This window comes from Acanthochromis polyacanthus, chromosome 1 (assembly GCF_021347895.1).
Source record: "Acanthochromis polyacanthus isolate Apoly-LR-REF ecotype Palm Island chromosome 1, KAUST_Apoly_ChrSc, whole genome shotgun sequence".
NCBI lineage: Eukaryota > Metazoa > Chordata > Actinopteri > Pomacentridae > Acanthochromis > Acanthochromis polyacanthus.
The window spans coordinates 25,425,045-25,451,136 of record NC_067113.1 but is presented as its reverse complement, the minus strand read 5'-3'; the positions used below and the strand labels follow the sequence as shown (position 1 = coordinate 25,451,136).

The 26,092-nt window shown below is 40.2% G+C and overlaps 2 protein-coding genes across 2 annotated transcripts; both read right to left on the bottom strand.

Annotated features, from left to right (window-relative positions):
* Positions 1–446: 446 nt before the first annotated feature.
* On the bottom strand, positions 447–10,281 carry LOC110962994 (interferon-induced protein 44-like). Its single transcript, XM_022211152.2, has 8 exons — positions 10,144–10,281; positions 7,175–7,677; positions 6,875–6,926; positions 5,784–5,979; positions 3,587–3,739; positions 3,321–3,492; positions 1,690–1,790; positions 447–1,601 (listed from the first exon to the last, which is right to left on the bottom strand). The coding sequence occupies exons 2-8, from the start codon at positions 7,653–7,655 to the stop codon at positions 1,356–1,358; spliced, it is 1,401 nt and encodes a 466-aa protein (XP_022066844.1). The 5' UTR covers positions 7,656–7,677; positions 10,144–10,281; the 3' UTR covers positions 447–1,355.
* A 296-nt stretch (positions 10,282–10,577) lies between these two features.
* Positions 10,578–25,977, bottom strand: LOC110962976 (microtubule-associated protein 1S-like). Its single transcript, XM_022211127.2, is given in 11 exon segments — positions 10,578–13,076; positions 14,882–15,099; positions 15,235–15,376; positions 16,092–17,694; positions 17,697–18,576; positions 18,836–18,922; positions 19,024–19,522; positions 20,566–20,703; positions 21,703–21,785; positions 23,944–24,039; positions 25,684–25,977. Coding segments are annotated over 11 exon segments (4,065 nt in total). The 5' UTR covers positions 25,847–25,977; the 3' UTR covers positions 10,578–12,920.
* Positions 25,978–26,092: the final 115 nt, after the last annotated feature.

Genomic DNA, 26,092 nt, shown 5'->3' with positions numbered 1-26,092 from the left:
CGAGCTCTGCAATTGGCTCAAACTCTGAAGCAACGTTTCTCTTTGTCATGTGGGCTCGTGGGTTTATTTGTTTGGTTATGTTCAGAGATTACGACACGAAAGTACATTTGCTTTGTCACTCTGACACGGTGATCAAAGTTGTTCTTCAGGAAATTATGTGATTACAAGGAAATCCACTCGTAAATACAAATTTATATAAAATTTACATAAAATTATATTGTTGGACCGTCCGATAAATTATGCAACTCAAGCTTCTTATCTTTTTCATAACATCAAGTTTCCATAACAGCTGTGATTATGAAATTCTGGGTGACATCTAGTGGTTGGAAAATGAAAGTCGAGATACATAACCATCCCTCTATTGTAAAACTGAGTCACATGAGGCTGAAGCATTCAGAACAGCTGCACTTGTGCGAGAAAGACCATCATGAAAAAACAAAGGCATGTTTGAATATTGATTTATTTTAATAATGTGCACTTGGGTGATACCAAGTGTGTAAAACTGGATATAGTTGCATTTTTCAGAAACTCTGGTTACATTTGACCAAGTGAGTTAATTTTTTTTATTATTATTATCAGTTCAGCAGAAAACATAAATGCAAAGGTTTACAGACATCTGGAACTTAAGGTGGACACAATAATACTGGATCACATCATGGTCCGGTGAGCTTTGTAACATTGGGAAGACTTTTCACCCACATTGTTGCAAAGGTTTCAAAGTTCACTCTTGACTTTGAATGCAGCAGTTAAAGAAATAATCTCAAATCAAACTCAGATCTGGGGCTTTCAGTAACGTCACTGATAGACTTAGCTGTAACTGAGCTCAATAGTTGCCTTAAATAGTTGCCTTAAGACAAATAAGAGTAAACAGTCAATTCAATTTAACCTTTTGACCCATGAAAGAAAAATATACTACTGTGCTTTTTTTTTGTTGCTATGATGCAATCAAAAATAAGGCCATGGATACCTTTCAATCATTTTACAAATAAACTTTATACAAAGCATAGAAAATGAGAAAAACATTTGTTTTAATTTGTCTCTATGAATTTTGTAGGCCTTTTCCATGATCTTGGGGAACTTGCCACAGTGTCTGATTGCATCTTCATCCCATATTAATACAATTAAGTTGAGATCAGGGCATCATGGAGGCCAAAGCATCTATTTCACGACTAGTTGTTCTTCCTATTTGATGAAGGTAATTTAGAAGATAATTAGTTCCTTAAGATTCTAGCTGTATCTTTGGAGTTGTTGTTGTGCGGCACAATGAATTTAAATGCATCACAAGCCTTGCTGATGAATAAGATTCAAAACATGCACAACACCTAACTTTTTTGCACATCAAATTAACTGACTCATTATTCTGAGTCGGAGTTCATCAAGGCGGAGATCATGGAGGAGTTGATCTCTGGATCTCCACAGACTCCGCCTTGATCTTCGACAACCTGGTTTTCCAAAAAGTTGTCGGCGTAATTGAGCATCTGCTCCACAGCAGTCAACAGCAATATGTCAGTGTTCTGTTCCACCTCCAGCTCCTGGCTGTAGTTCTTCACCGGCAGCACACAGTTCAGAGGGATACCCAGAGACTCTCTGAGCTCATGGGCCTGAAAGGAAACCAGACAAAAGCACACAGATTAAGTTACTAATACCATTAGAGGAAATTTGCATGGTAAATCACAAGAAAAACATTACCATCTTTTGGATGTAGACGCTGCGATAAACATTCTTCAAGTCTTCTCCCACCAGTGGACAGGCGTCATCGACTTTAGTCATCAGCAGAATCTGAGGAATTCCTAACAAAGGGACAAAAGTGAAAAGAAATCTGAAATAAATGACTTGATGAAGACATGGCAGTGGAGAAGATAAATATTTACTGACACATTAGAGCAGATGTCTTTAAAGCAGCCATAAAATCTATGCCTTGTCATCAAAACATAGCACCTGTAAATACACTTTTTCAGGCATTGAAATCTGAGCAACAATATCTCAGGAATTATTATAGACAAATGTTTGAGATATTCACTGTTATTTCTCATCATGGTATTGATTTAGAATCTGTAATATTGGACAAGTGCATTAAGTTATAAATGATAATGGGTGAGCTGAAAATTTTAAAAAATGAAAAAACTAAAGGTGTCAAGAAGTCATGTCGTTCAGCACACATCATCAAAAAAATTAAAATGCAGAAGTCAACTTGTGATATTTTCTGAACCATAAGAAGTGGCGTGTCACAATCATACAAAACAAAACATATAGAATACTTTCCTATACAAAATGCTTAGTCACAAACATGAAAAATAAAGTTATTCTTGTTTAGCTTACATAACTGGTTGAGACTGTACCATATGGTGAACCATCCATCCATCCATTCTCTATACACCACTTTATCCTCACTAGGGTCACGGGGGGTGCTGGAGCCTATCCCAGCTGACTCGGGCGAACGCAGGGAACACCCTGGACAGGTCGCCAGTCTGTGGCAGGGCTACATATACGGACAAACAATCACACTCACATTCACACCTATGGACAATTTAGAGTCATCAATTAACCTCAGCATATTTTTGGACAGGGGCTGCTCAGTGGCGTAGTGGTTAGCACTTTCGCCTTGCAGCAAGAAGATCCCTGGTTCGACTCCCGGGGTGGGCCTGGGATCTTTCTGCATGGAGTTTGCATGTTCTCCCTGTGCATGCGTGGGTTTTCTCCGGGTACTCCGGCTTCCTCCCACAGTCCAAAAATATGCTGAGGTTAATTGAGTACTCTAAATTGTCCGTAGGTGTGAATGCGAGTGTGAGTGTTCGTCTGTGTATGTAGCCCTGTGACAGACTGGCGACCTGTCCAGGGTGTCCCCTGCCTTCGCCCGAGTCAGCTGGGATAGGCTCCAGCACCCCCCGTGACCCTAATGAGGATAAAGCGGTGTATAGAGGATGGATATTTTTGGACTGTGGGAGGAAGCCGGAGTACCCGGAGAAAACCCACGCATGCACAGGGAGAACATGCAAACTCCATGCAGAAAGATCCCAGGCCCACCCCGGGATTTGATATGTTGAACCACAAAAACAAAAATACAAGTAAAATAGTGTTCTGGAGTTTCAAACGGCTTCTCAAAATATAACTAAAATCAGTGGCATGATGACAAAATAACTGTAAAAATTCAGGGTTTTACCTTAATTAGTTCCTGGGATATTGTTGTTCAAATATAGCCTCAAATGTGCAAAAAACATAAACTTACTGAAAGTGGGTGGATTTTTTTTCTCTTTAAATTATTATGGAAATCATATAACAAATCAATAGAAAATAACATCAAATGCATGCATAGCACGAACCCAGCTGGTTGGCTTTCTTCCGAATGGCAACAAACTTGTCCCGCATTTTCTGGCTGAGAATTGAGGCCTTGCAGGTTTCGACCACATAAACCACACAGTGAATCTTGTCGCTCAAAGTCACGTTCTTCTTGTAGCCGGGAGCATCTGACAGGAGAGGCCCAGACAAACTAAACTGAAGGATCAAAAATATTTGTCAATCAGCCGCCTGCATTCTTTGTGCTAAAGCATCTACATAAAGATGCATGCAAATAGGCTAAATATCAGACCTGATAGCGATCCTTGATGTGACCATTGTAGATGCTGACTAAGTCTTTAATGTCCAGACCAGCATCAAGGTTATCCTCCAGGCCCATTGTGTCACACAGGATCAGAGGAACAGCTCCACCACCTTTCTTTGCCTTGATGGTGTAAGTACGAAACTACAGAGGAGACACAAAATTAGAGATGGACAGATTATCAATCTGGCAAATGATTGTGGCCAATATTTGGCATATTTCAGATGATCAAAAACATTATTTTTACTGGCCAATTATTGATAAATTCAATCTGCTACTTCAGGTGTGATGCAACCGCCTCTTACTGTCTGGAGTCACTCTATGGTCTCAGAAATGTCTCTCAAGCAGAGACTGCAAAAACTGAACATGAAACACAAGCCGTTGCCACAAACCAGGAAATAAGTCACAGTGGCTAAGGCTATGCTAATGGGTAGTGGCTAAGTTGGACGACAGCCACAGGTTACCTTGAAACAGAGTCTGGAAAACAACAATTAATGAAGCTTTAAGATATGGACCTTAGTGGACAATAAACATAACAGAATAGTAAAAAACAAAACAACATGGTCATCAATATCCCCCGCCACATGTGATGTCTATGAGTCTATATCCAAAATAGTAATAAAGGGCCATAACTCTGTTAAATATTATCGCACAGGTCTCATTTTCGAACTTGATCAAGGTGTCCATGGTGTGAAGCTACACACTAAACTGTTAGCTGTAAAATTAAACGTTCACTCACATTGTGTGCATCTCCTGGGGGCTAAGCCCCCCCCCCCTCCTGAAAACCTAGTGCCGCCCCTGCAGCAGTTTACAGCTTGTCAGCTGCAGTCGCGTTCTGTCGCTAATTACGGGCTAACCGTGAATGCTAGCTCAAAAGTAACCGGATGGTGAGTGGCAGGATGAGTCACGGAAGAGGTCGGTATGTTTAATGTTGCTGTAGAGTGAAAAATGACCGAGAAACGGCAGTTTTAAAATCGCTGTGTGTGAAGCAGCACAAGGCCTAAATTTGCATTGAGCCCTACGGAGGGCGATTCAGGTTCCCACGTCAATTAAGGGCTGGCGCGTGACGTAACAATGTGCCAGGTGAACAATGTCGGAGTCATATGAATGTAGAGAGTCTTTACTATAGTCTGTGAAAGGATTATCCTTGTAGTATGTACCGTTTGGCCAGGATGGCGATTTAAGTAAACAAAAACCGGACAGATTTTGTCCCTCTCCACACACATGCTCTAACATGGGATTTTTTGCTCAACCTTGGGGTTTTTGGAGGCTCCTGTATGGAAAACCATAAATCCCACCGTCACAATATGTACATGGCTGAAAAGAAGAGAGTTGGGGCTTTTTTTAAGACTAAAATGAAATCTGTAGGTGAAAGTATGGCGAAGCAGTAGCGTTTGGAAAACAGTGCATGACATGGTCATCAATAGCCCCGCCACATGTGATGTCCATGAGTCTATATCCAAAATAGTGATAAAGGGCCATAACTCTGTTAAATATTATCGCACAGGTCTCATTTTCGAACTTGATCAAGGTGTCCATGGTGTGAAGCTACACACTAAATTTCGTAATTGTAGCTGTAATAGTTTCCGAGAAAAGCTGTCCCCTTCATCTCGGACGGACGGACGGAGGCCAAACCTATATCCCCCTTTTCCACTTCGTGGAGGCGGGGGATAATTAAGAAAACAGATAAGAATTGCAAGGGATGAACTGATCAGTCTCAGTCGATCACACATAAACAGAGGAGAGCGTCCAAATTTAATCACTCCTATTTATATTTTACATATTCAGTTATAGTCTCCCTTATTAATGAGTAAGTCTACTTATCAATGACAGGTAGTTTGCCAAAACATGCTGTTACAACAATACATTTTATTATAATATATCAATTCCAAATATCAACCTTTCTCGACCACCAATGTATCAGAAGCAGAAAAATCCATATCGGTTGATTCCTACACAAGGCATATTTTAACTGGACTGTAAAGCATGTGGTGTCAGTTTTAGAGTCAAATGAGAAGTTGTTGGGGAATAAAAATCATCATTAAGGCTGCACAAACCAACTAACAGTCCTTTCCCCCTGTTTTTTACTGCTAATCTTACACTTCAAGCGCTATATTTCAAGCAAAATACATGTTTCACCTTCAGTGTTCTTACAGATTATAACGAAGAATAAAATTTCTGTCAGCACCTCAGTGGTGACACTCGACTCTGCTGTGCCAGCGATGGCCTGAGACGTCATGTTGCCTCGAAATGCTGAGTTGATGGAGTTGAAGAAGCTGGATTTGCCGGCTCCAACGGGGCCCACCAGCAACACCCGGGCTTGATGCACCATTTTGACAGAAGGCTCGTAGTTGAGGATGGCCTCCATCAACTGCTGCTTTTTCCTAGAGGGAAGAGAAATCAGTCAGTTCATCTGTAACCATATTCAATAATGTCACAGTATATCTACAGTGCACCACTGGAGCTCAGGAAAAACTAAAGTTTCAGCTGCCTGTTAAGTTCAAAATTGAAAAAGATGCCAATCTGACATTTATGATACAAAATGTGTGCAAATATTATTTGTCAAATTGAAGGTTGGTAAAATGAGAGATATGGTGGTTAATTAAATGCACCATACAGAGTTTGGGACCTCTAGTAGCACTATGCAGAAATGTTTTTACAAGTGGATCAACATTTTATTTGTATGGTATCTCCCACTGGCAAGCACACAGGCAACATTTAATACTATTTCACTCATTAATAGATTGGGGTGATAATGCAGTAGTATGTCAACAAAATCTGCAAAAGGAAGACTGCAAAAAGGAAATTTCTAGCAATTTTTTGCATTTCCTAAAAATATGCTAAGTTTGACAGCTAAAGCATGTTGGACACAGAACTAGACAGTAATACTAATATCATTTGCAATATTACTTCTCAATAGTAATTAGTTTCTGTATCATGCGCAGCATTTCTATCCAGTGCAATATGTAATGTGTAATAACTTATATTTCAGTTTCCTGCGTAATATTTCACTATAATGCGCAACATTTTGATTACATGTGCAATATTTCCCTTTCACATACAACGTTTTCAATGTAAGCGAACAAAAAAATTACAAACTTGGAGCAATTACAATGCATGTGACTTTTTTTAAAAAAACTTTTTCTGAGGAAGGAAATTATTTAAATGTTTCAAGGATAAATGGTTTGGTTTAGTTTTTGTAAGAAACGCTGAATGTGAATATAAATTTGTACATTTTCCACAAAAACTCCCATTATTGGAACTCAGATTTCCACATACGTATTCGTCCACTGGATGTTCCTCCATGGTTTGGTCAGGAGATCCCCCAAGTCTGCAAGTGAGAAATACATTTATTACAACATGATGATTTAAGCTATTGCAACTTCAAACATTCATTCAGTTAATATACAATTCCAAATCACCATTTACATATTTTACACCATGTGTTTTTGCCATAGAAAAGACTAGTCATGCTCTTTACACTTACAAAATCCAATTTAGGTGTGAAAATTCTACTTTAAAAGTGCAACAAAAATGAAATAAATTATTTGTTTCATAAGACTGCTTATTGTCACACACCTTCAACACGATACACCTCAAACTCAGTCAGTTGCAAATCATCTCCGTGCATGTCTGTGTCTTTAAAGTTGAAGCTTGTGCCCGGATTGGAGTCTACTGCAGGTTCGTCTTCATACAGGAACACCAGAGCGCCATAATCTGGACCGCTGTCTACATCTGTGAAAGCACATTTCCCTGTGATACCTGAAACCTTCAGTGGTTTGTAGCGCCGAGCACTGATGCTGTAGAGGAAAGCCTCCTTGTCAATGACTTCCTCGTTACTCTGGGTGTAGTCCTTGGAGGTGTAGGCCCCAAAGACAAACCCAGCGCTGTTGTAGGCGACGATAACGGTAGGGCCTTGTGTGTCGCAGCGGCTGTGGAAGGCAGCAGCAGTGTAGCCATGGATGCTGGCTTTGTAGAGCAGGTGGAGTCTGACATTGCCAAGGAGGGAGAGCAGCTTGTTCTGCTGATCATTAGAGAGGCTGGATGTGATCACTGGCATGATGAAGAGGGTTCAGAGTGACCTGAAGATGTAGAAATTATGTAGAGAAGAATGTCATGATAAGACATACTTCCTAAAAGAATTCGAAATGTGACAGGTAAGGCATTTTGGACACTTGGATTGAAACAATAATATTAGTTATCAATCCATCCATCATCTATACAGCGCTTAATACTCATTAGGATTGCGGAGTGAATGCAGTCTAGCCCAGCTGACTTAGGGTGAAGGCAGGGGACACCCTGGACAGGCCACCAATCTATCACAGGGCTACACATAGGGACCAAAAGCACACACGTTTAAACCTACAGACAATTTTGAAACACCAATCAACCTCAGCATGTTTTTAGACTGTGGGAAAAAGCCAGAGCACCCAGAGAAGACCCACTCATGCACAGGGAGAACATGCAAACAACACGCAAAAAGATCCTAGACCCAGGCACGAACCGGGGATCTTCTAGCCGTGAGGTGACACTGCTAACCACCCCTTCACTGTTCAGCTCAATATCAGTTATATTTGCAATATTTCCCTTCAATAGTAATCAGCTTGTTGAATCTAAACGTCAATAAATAGAACCTGTGTCATTGTGAAGTACCTGAAGTGTCTCAGAAAGCAGCATGTGATGCCACATTCTAAAGAGATTCAAGAACAGATGTGAAACAAACTCACTGACATTTATCAGTCTGGAAAGGAGTTACAAAGCCATCACTAAGGCTCTGGGATTCCAGAGAACCACAGTGAGAGATATTATCCACAAATGGAAAACTATGGAACAGTGGTAAACCTTCACAGGGGTGGCCAGCGTTGGGCCAAAAAGTGATCCTCTGCCAAAAATTGATCACCCTTCAGTTTAAACAGATCAAACAGCTTGAACATGTGAATACACGTATCTGTGGTGACAGCAAAGGTTTGTCCTTGTGAAATTTTAATGTTTCTTGTAACTGAATAATTGTGACCAAAGAAATGTTTGCAGTTATACTCAAGCCTGGCTTTTAGGACTATACTAGAGATGCAACCAATAATCAATCAGTTTGTCAACTATTAAATTTGTCACCAACTTTTTGATTACTACTTTTCAATTAACTGGTTTGAGCAATTTTTTTTTGAAAAAAAACTGTTAGAATTCTCTGATTTTATGTTTTTAAATGTGAATATTCTATAGTTTTTTTCATTCTCTATGACAGTAGACTGAATCTCTTTGGGTTGTGGAGAAAACAAGACATATGAGGACATCATCTTGAGCTTTGAGAGACTCTGATTAACATATGTCACCGATTTCTGAGATTTAACAAACCCAAGGACTAATGAATTTATCCAGAAAACAATCAACAATTGCAATAATGAATGAAATAAAGTAATTTTGGTGAATTATCAGCACTTTACTCACTTAATGGCAAGTGGAAAATGGAATTAAATAAGTTGAACTGGTCCTATAAGGCATTTCAATAAAAGCTGGTTAAAAAATACTGAATTGGTTCATTTCCAGAGGAGGTAAAAAAAATAATGCAGAGATTGCTTTTTTAAGACTAAAATCAGTTTTTGGCAATCCTTTTTAGACACACCACCAGCCTCAGTTAAAGTCCATCTACATGATGTTGCAATAGCAAATCTAAAGCAATCCAATAATCTTTAAATATTTAACACTAAAGGATAAGATTCAAGGTTCAAGGCTACTGGATTTATACCCATGGGTAGATTTGTTTTACAGAAAAAAAATATTCCATGTAAGCGCCATTTTGCAGTGTTATAATTTAAGAAATAATCATTTATTGCTGAAATGCAGACATTTGGTGAAAAGGTTAAACTGTTCGACTTAATTGTTATCCCATGAGGCTTCCGTAGGCTTGTAAATTCAGCCGCGAAGAAGAATATTGCCAGAAGTGTTGTGGTTCTGAAGTAATACGGTAATTTTACTGTTGTGATGATATATATCAATAAGCACCTAAAACACTCCCGTCCCTCCTTTGTGAAGTGATTATGGCAACAAAGAACTTGGAAGACTTAAGCTTCAAGACTACAGAAGCGAAAATAACCTTTACAGTGCATTTGGCATTCTATTACCATTAGTCAGACACTGAACCTGACAAGCAGGTACCTGCCCGGGTGAAGGCAAAAGACAAAAAGTGCTTAGGTTAAGTAACGAGATAAGATAAAATAAAGATAAAATAAAATATGGGATATAGGAATTAAATTGTTTATGTGGCTGCATGGCTTTAAGGGCTCTCATTTCATTTTCACTTCAAAGTCGATCAAAAACTGAAATGCTTTCTTTTTCACTGTTGCTTCTCAAAATTATGCAAATTTCCAGCAGACACTACTAATGCAACTGTGATTTTTAAAGACATTTTCTTAGACGCATACAGAAAGCCAAACTCAGCTGGGCAACACCCTGCGGTAAAATCTCGAGCATAATGTGATTAAAATCTGATTTGCTAAACACAAATGTTTCATCTGTACAATAAGGATGCAGTTAGAAACTATTAAACTTACCAGCAAGAAAGAAAAGTGTTGCAGTAAAACGCAGCAAATCCTTGTGTTCAGAGGTTTATGTTTCTTTGCCGAGGCTGAGACAAAGGTGAGAGTGCTTTCTCATATGCAAACCTGTTTCTCTGGCTAGTTTTCTTCATTGATGACACTCCTCTTCCTAGCCTGTAAAACTGACTGTAGTTAGTGGGGTGTTGTCCTGAAGAAGGATTCCTGTAATTTACAGATTTTGAAATGCAATATATTAAAGTTAACTGAGAACAAGACTTCCAATAACACTTTAAACTAAATTTGAGAATCCATTGTAGCCACAAAAACACTATGTTAATATCACATTAAATGTTTAATTCAATTTTACATTAGTAAATGGGAAGATTATGATGAGAGAATTGTTATTTTAGATCAAAGAATTTGCATTTCCATCATGACTCTGGACACACTTTTGAATGGTGATGCACATTCTTTATTACTCTCAGCCCCACATCTCACACATTTTGACATTTTAACTCTATTTTCTTGCAGATAATTACAAAGTGAAAGGTTTTTTTAAAATGTCCATCCAACCACCCCGCTCTTCCACCGTGCTTTGCTCTCCTTCTTCATGAATATCATGAATGAAACAACATACAGTACATTTTTTATACATGCGGGACACATACACATAGTAACAGTTCACTTGGCTACTGTGGGGTTCAAGTAGTTGTTGCCCACGATTACAGATCTCCAGTTCAAACCCTCAAAAAAATCATTCAAGCTCTGGCGCCCTTTTGCAGTAAAAAGGCAGAAGTGAATTAATAGGGATGCAATGAATTAGTATTGGATAAAACGTGTAACATTTGTGATAAAAAAAAAAAGAAAGATGCTTGCTCAAAGCAAAACAAAGGTGCATTTTTCTGAAGTATTTTTAACTGTGACTTTATCCTCATTACAAAATATCAGAGCTTTTTTTTAAAAGATCCTGAATGAAAATGTCATTTTTATGTATTTGGAGGCAGCATTCAGGTGCAAAAATGAACCGTTTGGTGTCACTGCGATGGTTTCATGCTTTGGTATTGAGGAAACTTTGTTTATCACATGCACATTCGTGTGAAGTAAAGGCAAAACAGCCACAGAGAAAATCATAGTTTATGATCAGACAGGATTGTTACCCATCTCAGCGTATGACATTCAAATCCATGAACAGTCTGGGATGGAAGGATATCAGAAGTTCTGGAGAGGTGAAAATGCAGTCTGATACATTAAAAATTCCCGTTTGCTAACTTGAAATTGCATTTAAAGCATAGTGGATAACTTCACAGGTCTGTAATTTCCAAGAAAGTCTAATAAATATCAGTAATTTAGTACAATTCATTTTAAAGTTTTTCTAAGGTGCCGTATATTTCCAGAAGAATTTCCTCGAAGCATCGGCTCCATTGAAATATTCCCTTACTGTTCAATTAATGTAGTAAAAAAAATACTTTTAAATTGTATATAGTTTGCTCTGAAAAAAAACCCCTATAACATTACAGAAATTATTTGGTTAATATGGACCTGTACAAGAACGTGTTATGCATCCCATCGTCCATTTTATTACAGCAGTAATGTAGTACATTTTTAGATTCTGGACTATTTTCCATACAAATACAACCTTATTTTTACTTGCAAATCTCCCATCACCACCCGCTGTGACTAAACCGTCACTTCATGCTGCACAAAATATCTTTCCCTAACACACCGTATGATTATATCCACAATCAAAGCACATGTAATTGATTTTTTGTTTGTTTGTTTGAGTAAGATACCAAGTGAACATCTATTTGTACAAAAAGCATTTGCAATCTGGTTCCTGATTAGCGTGATTATAAGCACTTGTAATGGATTACAATTGCAGGACTGTTCTTAATAACGCGATTGCTGTAATGCTATTAAATTTAATCTGGTGCTCTAATCCCTGCTGACAGATTTGTCTTTGCACGCTCGGTTTCAGTAATCTCACATTCAGCGATTATCTTTCACTAGTATAGCAGACAGACCGACGAAGTATCTCCTGGAGTCTGTTTGCTCAGCATAGATGTTGAAGCCACAGTGGCACGAAAGCAGGTACGACACACAGCACGGCGCATCTCACTTCTGCTCACAACAACACACCTGAACACACACTGTGAGTAAAGTGGATTCATTAAAGATACAATGCAGGACTCCCGTTACAATAACTAAACATCCCATACTGATCAGATAAGTATAATTTAGAAAATAAAGTGAATTCGATACATAAAGTCCTCTCAGTTTGATGGATAAATGTTGCATTAAAAGCAGCAAAATGGGCCCAGGTACACTGCACGCTCTACTAACACGCTTCAGTGCCCACACAAAGTGCCTTTTACCCCATGTGTACTATTTTTAATAATTTACACCAACAGCTTTCATGTTATTCTACGGGTTTGCAGGCTGACATGCGTCTCTTGCAGCCACTATGATCTCCTCTCCTGTTTTGCACAGGGTCATGGGTCAAACAAAATCATGCAGTGCTCCACCAAAGGGATGCGTGTTCTCCTTTGCAGAGGAGAAATAAGGGCCTTTCGGTGCAAAAGAAGCCCAGAAAGGAGGTGATAAACCAGTAGGGGGTGAGTGAGCGCCTCATATCATTATCCACTCAGCCATGTTGGTGCAGAAGGTGGCTGCATCTCCCCATAATCTCTGTTTCTAACTATTTCCTTCACTCATTATCTCTCACACACACACTTGCATCCTTCAGCTCATGTTCACCCTCCTTTCCCCCCTCATGCTGCGTCAACTGGTCCACCTCAGAACTCAATTTTGCAGGCAGGAAAGGTCTCATCTTGCATGGCAACAGTGCTGTTGGATCCCAGGACGGTGATGCCTAGCTCCTTCTGTCTGTCCAGGGTCTGCTGATACCACTCCTGCATGGACACCGACTCAAAAGTAGGAATCACCGTCACCTGGAGAAGCAGAAAATGACGCTTTAAGCGATTTGTTGATATGGCTGCACATATTAATAGATGTTTCAGCATCTGGAAGGGAACGTGGTTTCAGATGCAGCTGCAGCCCAGTTTCCTAAGAATCTATTCTGTGGATTACATCAGTTAATTAGTTCTCTGTATAGTTGCAGCTATACTGTTTGTGAGCAGTGGCATTTTCACCTGCGAAACACAATTATAACTACTATCATAACTAAGTGCTGCATGCATTGTGGTATCTGCTTTGAAAGAGCTATAAATAATGCTACTAGTTCCATCTACTGCTGTGATGAGAAGTCAAAATGTGGAAGTCAGCTGTGGAAAGACTAATGCTGATTATATTATATATTTTTGAAGCTGTTAGTTTGAAACTTTTGAAGTTGGGGCATGACAGAAAACACTTAAGAATACGTTGGGGCTTTTCAAACAAAGTTCAGGTCAGTGGTTCGATCATGGTTCGAAATCAAATCCAGATTTCTGTGTCTCCATCTGAAAAGCTGAAATATGGAACGGCGATTTTTTTTTGCTATGTTTAAAATAAAAGGTATTTAATATTGCTTAGAAATGCCAAATTTGGGCATCTTGTTGTCTCGACTAACATCACTCAGGAATAATTTTGTGAGTATTCAAAGGACGCAGCTCTTGACTCTTAACTGTGCTATCAAAAAAATAACGGGAGCTATAGAGGTCTCACACAGTTAAATGGATTTAGTGTCTCAGCATGGGTGTGAATTATGCAATAATCCAAGGATCATAAGGAAAGGCAGCAGGTCCATCTAGAGAGTAGATTTACCATCAACCAACAATGCGTTTTTGTGTGTTTCAACACACAGCAACTGTCCACCACAGGAGTTTGTCCAGGATCAGGAAACCTCTCCTGCTCTCTACTTTATGAAAGAATGCAATTATTTGTGGAAATGTGCAGAGTTGTGTAAAAAAAATGCAAGTTTGTAAAGTGAAACTGAGAGCACAAATAAACAAAAAACACCCAGAAACTGCTGCTGTTTGGAGTTCAATGTGTTAAATTATTTGAACTACCAAATATTAAAGGACAGGAAACTGTAAAAACAGCTGAATATTTTTGTGTTTAACATAAATGTAAATCTTATCAATGTTTTCATGGCTGCAAAACACTGATAATCAAGCTGCAAATTGTTAGGCTACATCTCAAAAATCAAAACCTGTTGACTTAAAAAAAAAGTTCTATCAAGCTTGCAAGAGATCTGTGTTTTCATCATGTCAACAGTTCTGAACATTTGTGTGAAATCTGTAAAGCTACAGTCAGGTAGCAAATTCAAGGAAAAGCCTGGATAAAGTGTCTACAAATGTCTGGAACTCTACTGGAGGGAGGAGACATGAAAACATAATGTTCCCTCATTTGTTTTTGTTTTTTTTATAATGGTGTTGGTTCATGTTGGTTCATGTTGGTTCCAAATCTTAGACAGGTTTCTAGCTAGGTTGAGATTTTGATGTAATTTTCATGCTAATCAAACTATCCACTGACTCACTGGGCACTCTAGATGGTGGAATTGATCACCTGTTAGGTCAGAAATGTTTCATCATGTGATCGCTTGGAGCAAATTCGTATTAACTTGCAGTGATCCTTTCCTCAAAGGTGACAACTAGACTCAAACTATGCCAGCAAAATGTTCCCCAGAGCATCAAATAACCACCAGATCCCCTCACTGCAGGGGTCAAGGGTTCAGGTCTTTCTTTTAATTTGTCCCCTGTCTGTAGCTGCTGTCTCAAACAACCACCAAAACAAACTAATTGTGTGTTTTTTCTACCTGCATAGTGTCCGACCAGGACATCTTAGCGTCCAGAAGAGCATCCAGAGTTTGCCTCATCAGCTCCTCCCGCTCCGGACTGTCGCCGCTGATGATGTAGCAAGAAGATCGAACGCACCTGAAGAAGTCGACGCTGACCGTGGGAAACGAGGCTCCGGAGGGAATATAAGCCAGATCCACGTACACACTGACCTCACCAGCAGAGGTAGACTTAGAGCCTGTGTGAAAGGGGACATTAGATCACCAATAACCAGACATGAACTCTGTTAAATCTGCAAAGCTGCTATGAAAGAGCACAGAGAAGATAATACAAGAGAAATATACATATATATTGCACATTACAGTGCTCCTACCTGCGTTGGGTGAGGATTTTGCTGGTGCTGAGCGAGTGCTGGAGGAGGATGTACGAGTAGAAGAGACGTTCCCCTTTGTGGCTCCACTTTGGCTCCCTGTCCTGCTTTTCCCTGAGCTGGGTTTTTGGGGGCCCTCAATAACCTGGTGATTAAAAAAAAACAGCAAAATGATACTATTAAAAAATGTAAAATATTCAATATAAAATATGTTTGCCTGAAGATTTATCATAGGTTATAATTTTAAATTGAAAATAGTGGGGATCAAAAGGTTAACTTTGAGCACGTAGATGATTTTTATGAACGCTCAAATATTATTATTTGAAATTACTAAAGTAAGGACAAAACCTAGGGCTGAAATACAATAATTACATTACAACTGTGATGACAAGACACTCATATTTTCTTCCTAATATGAAAGAATAGTTTAGCTCACATTGGAACTCCATTTTTTATGTTTTTGCAATGTCTACTTTACTTTTAACTGACATTTTCAACAAAAAAGTAGCTTGTAAATGGAGAACATCACATGTTGTCAGCCAAAGCGAAGATGCTTCATATCAAAATGTCAAATATTTTTTAATGTCATGTCTGTGATCATCATTAGAGTAGCTTTTACTTCATACTTCAAGGGTCTAGTTCTTGTCTATCTTAACTAGGATAAATCTGGCAAGAATTTAGAGTAAATTTAATTATTTTTCTCAAACTGATCAGCTCCCTTTACTCTAGCAGAAAATTTTTTTTAAAATGGATAAAAATACACAAAAAACCTTAGAAGCTCTTGCAATTTATCAACCAACAAATGTAGTTTAAAAACACAAATCTTGAGCCTAGACACCATTTTAACACAGAAAACTCACCCCTGACATCTTTTTCCCTCGTGTGCCCGTGGTCTTTGCTCTTTTCCCGTGAGCGTCGGATTCAGACTGAGGAACCGGCATGGAGGCATCAGGATGTGGAGGCAGGGGTGGACTGTCCCTAAGGGGGGCTGGAGGAGGGTCCGGGGGCAGAGCCTGACTGCCGTGAAGCTCGTGTGGGGAGTTCGATGGCTCACTGCACGAATCTTCCTCGTCCGAGTCCAGAGCTCCGTCCGCTGTGGTGGAAGGACAGTCCTCTGTGCAGACGGGTGCATTGGATTCACTGGGCGACATGTCCTTGGGGTTGTTGTTGTTGTTGCCGTGCTGATGAGGAGCTCCTCTGGAGGCCTCACTGGTGCCCGAGCTGGAGTCGGGTGCTTTGAAATGCTTGAACTCACAAGGAGAAACCAGACAGAGGTCCACGTCGTGAGCCGACGCCTCAAAGTGAAGTGTGTTCGGAGCCGGAGGTCGGCCCATCTCCGAACCTAAAGATCTGGGAGGCTTCTTCATCGGTAAAGACAATCCTACAAAATTACCTCCATTGGAGTGGGAGTGGTAAACGCTGTCGTCTCCCTCTCGCTGGCTCATGGTGGTTGGTCCCTGCTCGAAGGACATGGACAGCGATTCGTCAACTTCCGTGGACTGAGGCGAGCTCACCTCTGCTGGCATCGAGTGTGTCGTGGTGGTGGTGGTGGCCACGGACGGAGAGTGGTCTGAAGATCCGTCTTTAAATGAACCCAAAGACAGGAAGCTTATATGCTTCTCTCTGGGGTTTGTGTGGCTCTCTGGGGTACTTTTGGGCTGCCCTTCCTTTTGCCTCGAGGATCCATTCGATTGGTTGACATCAGCTGAATCGGACTCACTCATTTGAGCCTGTAGCCGGCTCAGAGTGGCCCTGTTGCACCACACATCATCTGGGGACAGACAGTAAGGAGTGTGGCCAGCGCTGTTGGGTCGTGAATCGGGGGAGGCCTGTTCCACGGTCTCATCATCGGGACTGTTCGGAGCCTGGTTCTCTGGGGAGGACTGTGAAGGAGGGCTGTTTCTCAGAGCCCCGTCCAGGAGAGTGTACTCAGTCGGCGTTAAGTCCAACGGCTCGTCCTTTGGCGCCTTGTTCAAGGGTGATGGAAATCCTACCACCCTTACGGGTTTACTAGCATTTCCCGGCTGATCTACAAGCCCTGTCTGCAGCTCCACATTAGCTTTCTCACCACTCCCAGACATATGTCCATTATCACCACTCTCTACTCCCATTTTCCCAGAGCCACCTGCTTCTTTTTCCACTGATCCTGTAGCAGTATCATTACACGTCTCCTGGCTCTGGTCTCCAAGGCTCTTTTCATTTCCTGACTCACTGCTTTTCTGCTCTTCTTTATCTGCTGTTTCCACCTGTGCCTCCTCTACTTCGGTTTCCTCCCGGAGCCGGAGAAAATCAGCAGTCATGTCCTCGGGGGTAGAAATTTTGGATTCATGGGGGTTCTCCTCGGGCTCTCTCTCAGTTGTTTGATTCTCCTGCTCTGTAAAAATTCCTTCCTGCTCTGGGATATTTGACCCAGCATCAGGTTTTGTTGAGGAGTTATTTGGCAGTTCAGTATTTACATTTACCTTCTTGCCATCATTGGTATCCTTTCCTGATGGCTTTCGTGTTTTCTTCTCTCCTGTTTTCGAGTCATTTTTTGCTTCCTTCTTGAGCTTTGCTTTGTTTTCATTCTTTGGTTTGGATGGGGCACCGTTCTTCTTTGCCTGATCATTCTTTGCAACACCGTTCTCCTCCTTGTTCCCCGGCTTCTCTTTTTCCCATCCTTCCCTCCTGCTCTTTTTGAAGTATTCTTCTCTGATAATGCTGCTTTGTGCTTCATGCCTGCCTCTTTGATTTTGGTTTTGTCAGCATCTCGTGTTGCAACTCCATTTAAGGATTTTCCTTTTTCCTTCAATGATGCATCTTTACCCTCCTCCTTAACTCCTCCTTTCCCATGCTTGGGTGTCCCCTCCTTTGATTTGACGCTGTCCTGGCTCTCCGTCCTCTTGGTCTTCCTGTCCTCCCCCAGCCTCTCTAAGTCCCCAGTGGTCACTGTGGGTTTCTGGAGGAAGGCCAGTCCCTTCAGCTTCTCCAGCCCCTGCAGCAGCTTTGCCTGTGGGGTGATACCAGGGAACAGCACCCTGACCACCTTCTCTTGAGGACATGCTGGATGCCACACAAGCAGTGCAGACACTGAGGCCAAGGCGGTGAGAGGGAGAGTTTGGGATTTTGATGCTGATGACACTCCATCAGGCCAGTTTTGCATGAATGTCTGGTACTCTTGGCTGTTTTTGCCAGGGGTGAGGATGTATAAATCCAACTGTCCCACTCCCATCTTTTGGAACAGGGTAATTGACTCGATGGGCACTCCTTGCGGTCGAAACATTGGCTGTGGCCTGATATCCAACTTCTTTAGCAACTGTAGAGTTACAGCCGCCTGTTGGGTGCTCTTCAGTACATTATCCACACCTGGCAGGATCAGAATGATCACCATTAACTCAAATTATTTAGCATTTTCTAGTTACAAAATCAGACGGTGCAGCTGGTTTGGATATGCTAGTCTCTGCTCAGTTACAATACATAAAAATCCATCATAAAAACTTAGAGGAGTCAGTGGAAACAAACAACCTTGCCATGAAAAACATGCTCTTTATAAGTTTATGTAAACTTTTCTTCATGACTGTAATTTTTTGTGCTGTATTAATGCAGATTTGAATGCATCACTCACAAAGTTGTTGTTCCATCTGCAACCTGCTAGGGGCATTGAAGAACACAACTCCAAGCTCTGGAGATATGAGCCTCTTGGACAAATCATCTGTGGAGACAAAGGAATATAAAAACAGATATCGGACATCATAATAAATCAATAAAGAGAACATTTATTAATCACACCCTGAAATAAAGTTATTATTTTACCTTTGACATCAGTGCTCAGCTCCACCTCGGCCACCTTCCTCTCCAGGAAAGAGACGACACCAGGGAGGTTCTCCGTCCCGATATGCGTCAGTAAAACCGCATCAACTCGGTCGAGGTGGCGGACCAGCTTCCAGAAGCAGGCCTGAGAGTCCGAGCCTCCGTCCACCAGCACCGTGAACCCGTTGACGGCAAAGAAGGCACAGTCACCACGGCCGGCAGGAAACACATAACAGCAGGGACGGGACAGCTTCAGGAAACCCACAGTGGTCGGAGGTGGCAAGAGGTCAAAGGGGGAAGGAGGGCAAACGGTGCCGGAGATGAGGGATGTGAATTCCCCCAGAGCCTCCATGGCAGGCAGCACCTCTGGGGGATTGATGTGGAGAGTAAAGGGACCCTGCAGGGGCTGGTTCCCCAAGAGAGTCTTCCTCCACTGGCCAATGTTTGGGCAACTGAGGGTCAGGTTGATCTTGGAGGAGGCAGAGCTTTCTTGATCCAGGAACTGAAGACAGAGAAGTTTTCATCATACATACATGTTTTTTGTTAGTTTTTTTTTAATGGTTTACAACATTTTGTAGTAGATTCATACTACGTGCCGCTTTATTTTTCATTAACAATTAAGATGAAAACTTGTTTTTTTTTTTAAAAAAACTTACAACTAAGACACTTGAGGCAGTTTTTTAAATAGTTGAAATAAGAAATAATAATTTCTTAAAATGTTGATTATGTTGCATTTATTTTAAAAAAATAATCTTTATCTGCCTCAAAAACACAGAGCAAATAAGTAAATAAAGCTTATGATGAAAGAAATATGCACAGCAGTTAAACATTGTTTCCAGTCGAGCCATAGCTTTTGAAGGTTCAAACGGTCCTAAGAAGAATGGAGAAAAGTTTTTGATTTCATTTCACAGCTGATGCACATGTCTGAGGCCTTATTAAATAGTTCAGCATTAAAAGAAGCTGCAATTTAACAATTTTTGGAAGTGAAGCAACTGCAAAAAGTACAGTTTCAAGCCAAACCACCAAATATTTATTGATAGAATTTGATGTTTTTCCATTTTATATCATATGAATTTCAGACATTTTGGGTTTTGTCAAGTAAGTCAATCAAAATGAGCAAACTGAAAGTAAAATTGGGAAATTTTGAAACTTTAAACGAAACCAAAAATCAAGAAAATAATCTGCACTGAACTCAAGAGAGAAAGTAAACATCAGTGTGATCTAAATTAAGGTTATATTTGAGAATTTTCTTTTTTTTTCACTTTTATATCTGTAAAGTTGGTTCGGTAAGCTTGAAAACTGAGATGGATAACTGCAGTTTCAAAGAGTGTGCTGAAATCATAGTTTTATTGCACTTGTAGTTCTGTATTCAGGTCATTCAGGTATGCAGGTGTTCTTTTCTTGGGTTTCTTACTCTTATCTGCAGTTTGTGAGTCTGTGCATTCAGATCCACATCTTTAAGTTTCAGCATGCCGGCATAGGTGATTTATATTCCATTGTGAGCACAGGCATCCAGGTGTTTAAAATTAGAGAGAGACAACGTACCTGCTCTGTTATTATTTGCTTAAGCTGGTGTGGTGAAAACAGTCCTTTGTGGAAAAGCAAATCTCCACTTTCTTCTTCACTCAGGCCAGCCAAGATCATCAGCTTGTGAGCCGATTCCCTGGATAGCAGAGCGAACACCTGACCGGAGCACAGAGATGGAAAGAAATATTAGCTGTTAATGCTGTTAATGGAAGAGAAATTAAATAAATAAAAATGACAGGACAGGACTCATGAAAAAGAAAAAAATGCAACTTCCCTGAAAGCAATAAATGTTTCCACGACATTGACAAACATTACATACAAGTTCTATTAATGTTTTTAAAAACATTTTAATCTAATAATCAAAGAACATTTCAAAGTTATTTATTATTTTAAGCAAAGTTCTTATGATGTTAAAAGTGAATTAAGACAGAACGTTTCAGAGGATGTTTGAAGAATGCTGTCAGACACATTTTACATGATAACAAAAGAAGAACCAACATTCAAAATATGCTTTCAAATGCTCTAAAGGCATCAAATGACAAAATGTTATTTTTTTTAAATAAAATGTTCCTGTAAAGGGCTGTAATATTCTGTGGATGTTTTGGGGATGTTGCTGTTGAGAAAGTGCGTCAATAAAATATTTCAGCAATGTTACATGATAACAAAGGAAGTATATTCTCAATGCGACATACTTAAACGGTTTTAGAAAATTGCCTTCTGGAACATAAAATAAAACTTTTTGCCAGAACATTACCAGAATTTTGCAGAACTTTTTCAACATTTTAAGAACCAAAAAAAAATCTAGATGGGCTGTTTCATGTAACTGTGAATTAAATATCTCTGAGTTTGGGATTTTTGTCTGGATAAAGCAAATTATTTGAAGACACCATAGACATTTGTGAGAAATATAGATTGCAGGCCTCATAATAATCATATAAACAGCTAAGTATTTAGTATGTATCAGGATACCACCATCTACTTTCATGTGAAAATCATAAAGATCTGCCAAATTCCTGTTTGAACTGCTTTAATATACTCATTATTTTGTTTTAGTTGTTTTTTGGCACAAAAACACACTGAAGAATAAAACAAAACCCAATTAGTTGCATCACTGCCTCATTTTAGCCCATTTAGCACCTCTTTTATCTGCTTTACCTCTGAATGAACCTGTTCCAGAGACGGGCTGATCAGCACCTGAGTGTCCAACACTCTGGTAGAGTGGCGGAGACACTTTTGGCCTGAAGACGCAGAGAGAAGAAAGCAATAGACAGGAATAGAAGGACAGACAGCCAAGGGGAAGCAAACAGGAGATGTGGAAAGTCAGAGTTGAGTGAAACAAGCCGACAGATCCGACGCAGCGAGCGAGGAGAACGAAGCGACTAGGAGGGGAGTTTAAAGGAGTCAAAGAGAAAGTGAACTCGGATAACCGGACGGCTGATTGACTCACTGAGCGAAGAAGAGGAAGGAAGAAGAGGGGAACAGCTGAGTCAGTTAGACTGTCTGAAGATGAGATGCCAAGTTTACTCAATCTGCAGAGGAAATCCAGTCTGAGGGGAACTGCATGAGCGACCGAGGACACAGAGGCAAACACAGCCGACTAGAAAATAATGACCCGAATAAGAAGAAAAGTTTCTTTGTCTTCATGTAAGCAAAGGGAAACAAGCAGCTATTATTCAACTGGATACCTCAGTGAATTGCATCTTTTGTTAGATATGATGGTATGCACCAGCTAAAATGTGAATACTGTGAATCTACATTTAAAGAAATACTTCAACATTTTGGGGACTTCGATTATTTCCTTTCTTCGTCTATACAATAAACATGAATCCTAGAATTAAAATTAGCATTAGCTTAGCATTAAGCTTGAACACAGGAAAACAACCGATCTCTCTGATAAGGCAGAACAATCAGTCTATAGGGACTCAAAAGCTCACAAATTGGCATCTTCATTGTTTAATCTTAACATAAAGCAAAGTGTTAAAGTGAGACTTTAATGGAGACTGATGTGACAGAAGAGCAATCAAATGTTTTTTTTCAAAGTTGATACCAATTATTAATAATTTAGAAGACCAATAACCCGTTTTGGATCTGATACACCTTTGTAGCAAAACTTGAAATCTTGGTGCCAAATTTGGAACGTCTCCAACACAGAACTTATTTTTTTAGGTTTTACATCAGTTTTAACTTAAAAAACTGTTAACAAGTTATATTTGTCAGTGTTGATAGACTATTACCACACATGCAGGTTTGAAACTAATTAGCATGATCAAAACCGCTTTTTAAAAATAACGACATTGATAATTGGAAAAATGCAGAATATTGGATCTAATAATTACCAAGGCTGATAATCAGTCGACGCCTGTAACAGCAGTGACTTCCTGGAGTCTCCAGTGTGAAAACTCAGTGTGATGTTTTAACATTTTGGTTCATATAACCAGAATTAAAGAGCTTAACAGCTGCTGTTTGGTTTATTTCATCACAGCCAAGACAAGTGTTTTCCCCTGTTTTTAATCTTTGTGCTAAGCTGAGCTAACCAGCAGCCAGTTTCAGCTACATAATCACTGTAAGAGCATGACGGTGATATTGATCTTTTCATCTAGCTTTTGGCATGAGTGTGAAAAAATTCATTCCCCAAAATGCATCCCCCTGCACTCTCCATCTCATGCGAAATGTCAAATCCCTCCATTTTGAAAAACCTTGAGAGCCAAAACAACACGTAAGCTCTTATCAGAACAGCTTTCACTGCAGTATTTACTTCACAGGGAACAGGCAACCTTTCTGTGGGCCATTTTGTCCTCCTTTGAAAGAGAAACGTCTCACTCCAGACCGTGTTCATCACCTCACAGCTCGACTGCAACAAGACCGTCTGACACTGATGTTTGTCTGCCTTTTTTGATTTTTCACCATTTCGCTCAGTTGTCCTCTGCATACTAAAAGGCTGTAGCACAAATATAGAGAGACAGAAAGAGATGTGGCATAGCTTGGCTGCAGGGTTCTATTGTTTTCTGTAGTGAGGTTCCACCCATGTTTAACAATAACCCAACTGCTCCTCCACTTTCCTTCCTTCCTTCCTCAGTGACCCCAGACTGGCTGATCTGGCACGTTGCTATGGAGACGGTGGGGGTCAGAGAGTTTGGGCAAGAAGGATCACTCATCCTCCTAACTTTCACCTCCAATTTTACTGAAAGCTTGGTGAAAACAGTCTGCTGTACATAATGGTTCAACAAGTAGAAGCACCTATACATGAAGAAAAGGTAGAAAAGCAACAGTGAGGAGCTGCTGCTGCTTTTAATTGATGCCTAATCTGGGCCAAAACCAATAAAAATACAGCAGCAGAGTATTTACCCAGCTCATATTTGGATCAGCAAGAGGGAAAATTAATGCAAAATTTCTTACCCGCACCTTTGAAAGATGCTGTGTGATGAGAGAGAAACTCTTGGAGATAGAGGTTCAGGTTACAGGATTTTAAGTCCACGTCCCATGACCGAACACCTGATGGCATAAAGGTACATTTAGTCCATAAACAGACCACAGAGCAAACAAATTACCACTGGTATTACTCATTTTGAAAAAAAGCACATTTTGCTAGAATACTAAATACATTCACTCAACTCCTATTCTTTTACTTTTTCAAAATGAAAATCATCTGGTAAACACACTATGGCTTGTAATATAACGTACCTTTGCTATATCCTAATACAAACACCTGTAAGCAGTCTGTTGCCTGTCCTTTCAGTGATTACATACACCATTTGCTGCCTAAAATGTAAACGTACAAGCACAGCAAGAAGAACTCCTATTATTGTGATCATAAGTATAGTTTATCATCTTATTTTGTGTAACTGTACATGTTTGGTCTTTATGTACTTTTGGCATTTTTGCAACAAATATATGACACACTGTATATAAAGCTAAAAAAATAAAAGAAATATCAGATAAGACTATAGGATCAGGTGTGCTTTCATGGGCTAAATTGATACTTTAAACACTTTTTTAAAAGGGTTAAAGCTGCAGCAAATAGACAATCATTTTGCGTAAATATAGCCTCAGTGCATTTTTGGTGTTTATGTACTTCTGACATTTTTGCAACAAATAAATGACACAATGAAAAACTCATTTAAAACCAAATGATCGGGTGCTTTTAATTGAGTTTAAACAATAATTTTATCACTTTTTCAGCTAAATAAATATAATTTTTGGTCATATTTTTTAGCAAACATGTCAAATATATATTTGCTGGTTTACCTGTCCACATGAGATCAGCTGATGTATTTCCTTGGCACACTTTAAAACAAACTGAATATCTCTTTGTTTTTGGACTGTTGAAGGCAGTTAAAGATGCATTTGTCACTTCTTACTGGCATTTTCTAGACAAAGCTATTTAAAAATAACCGATAATGAAAATGAGTGTTGAGTTGAAAGCATAGATGAGCTCATATTAAAGATGCACTGCTAAAAAGCCGAAAGCATGCCTGTTTCTCTTCTCTCATGAAAACTTCATGACATTTCAGAGGCTTTCACCAGACAGTAATGAAATGTTAATTGGCCCAGTTAGCTGCACTGCTAAACACCTTTCTGCCTTTTTCTTTTTATCATGTGACACTGCTTTCCCTATCTGTCCTGCTTTACATGAATCATACGCACTTCAATGCACCTTCCTTATTTACATCTACGGGCAGCACGGCAGTAAAGCACACAGTGTGATGGACCATTGTATCCAGCCGCTGTACTACCTCCAGTATCTCTGCACACACTGTGACTGACGCACAAAGGTTAATGGATCATCGTGCACAAGTGCCTGATGTGTTGACTGAACACCTCCTGCAACATTTCCCCCCCTCTAAACGCTTGCATAACGACGAGCCGAGGCGCAAAGACAAACCAGCAGCTCCAGACTGCTTTTAATTACAATGTACCCAGAGGGACGAGGTGGTGCTGATGGTGGTGGAGCCTCGCCAGATGACGCATCCTCGGTCAGTGGGGTGGATATGAAAAAAAAAATTACATAAACACTGCAATGTGGCACCCCGTGATGGTTTCAGCGATCGAGAACTTGCAGACATCTGATTTTTTTTTTTTTCTTGAATGACAAATGGCACAGCAGGGTGGAGATGATCAAATAAAGCAACCCCCTACCTCGTTCAATGTCCCTGCTGATGTGGTCCGTCTGTCTGTGGCGAGCCGTCCGTCCGATAATGATGAGCAGGGAGTATTTGTGGAGGCAGAAGTCGAGGTTTGCGGTCGCAGCGCGCCTCGGCTCCTCCTGGACCTCCCTCTCCAGCACCCGGCTGGACGCCATGTTGGAAAAAACTTGCGCTTGGATGTGATGTCATTGAAAAAAAAAAAAGAGAGAGAGAAAGAAATCCTTACAGCGTCTCTGATATTACACAGACACGACAGCTGCTGCGCTGGAATGCAGCCCTGCATCGGTGGATGTGTAGGAAGAGGCTGAATTATTGATGACACGTGGCGAAGGGATCGATAGATATTGTTGTTAATCGTCCTCCCTCAAGTCTGGTGCAGAAATTTAATCTAAAGCGAATTA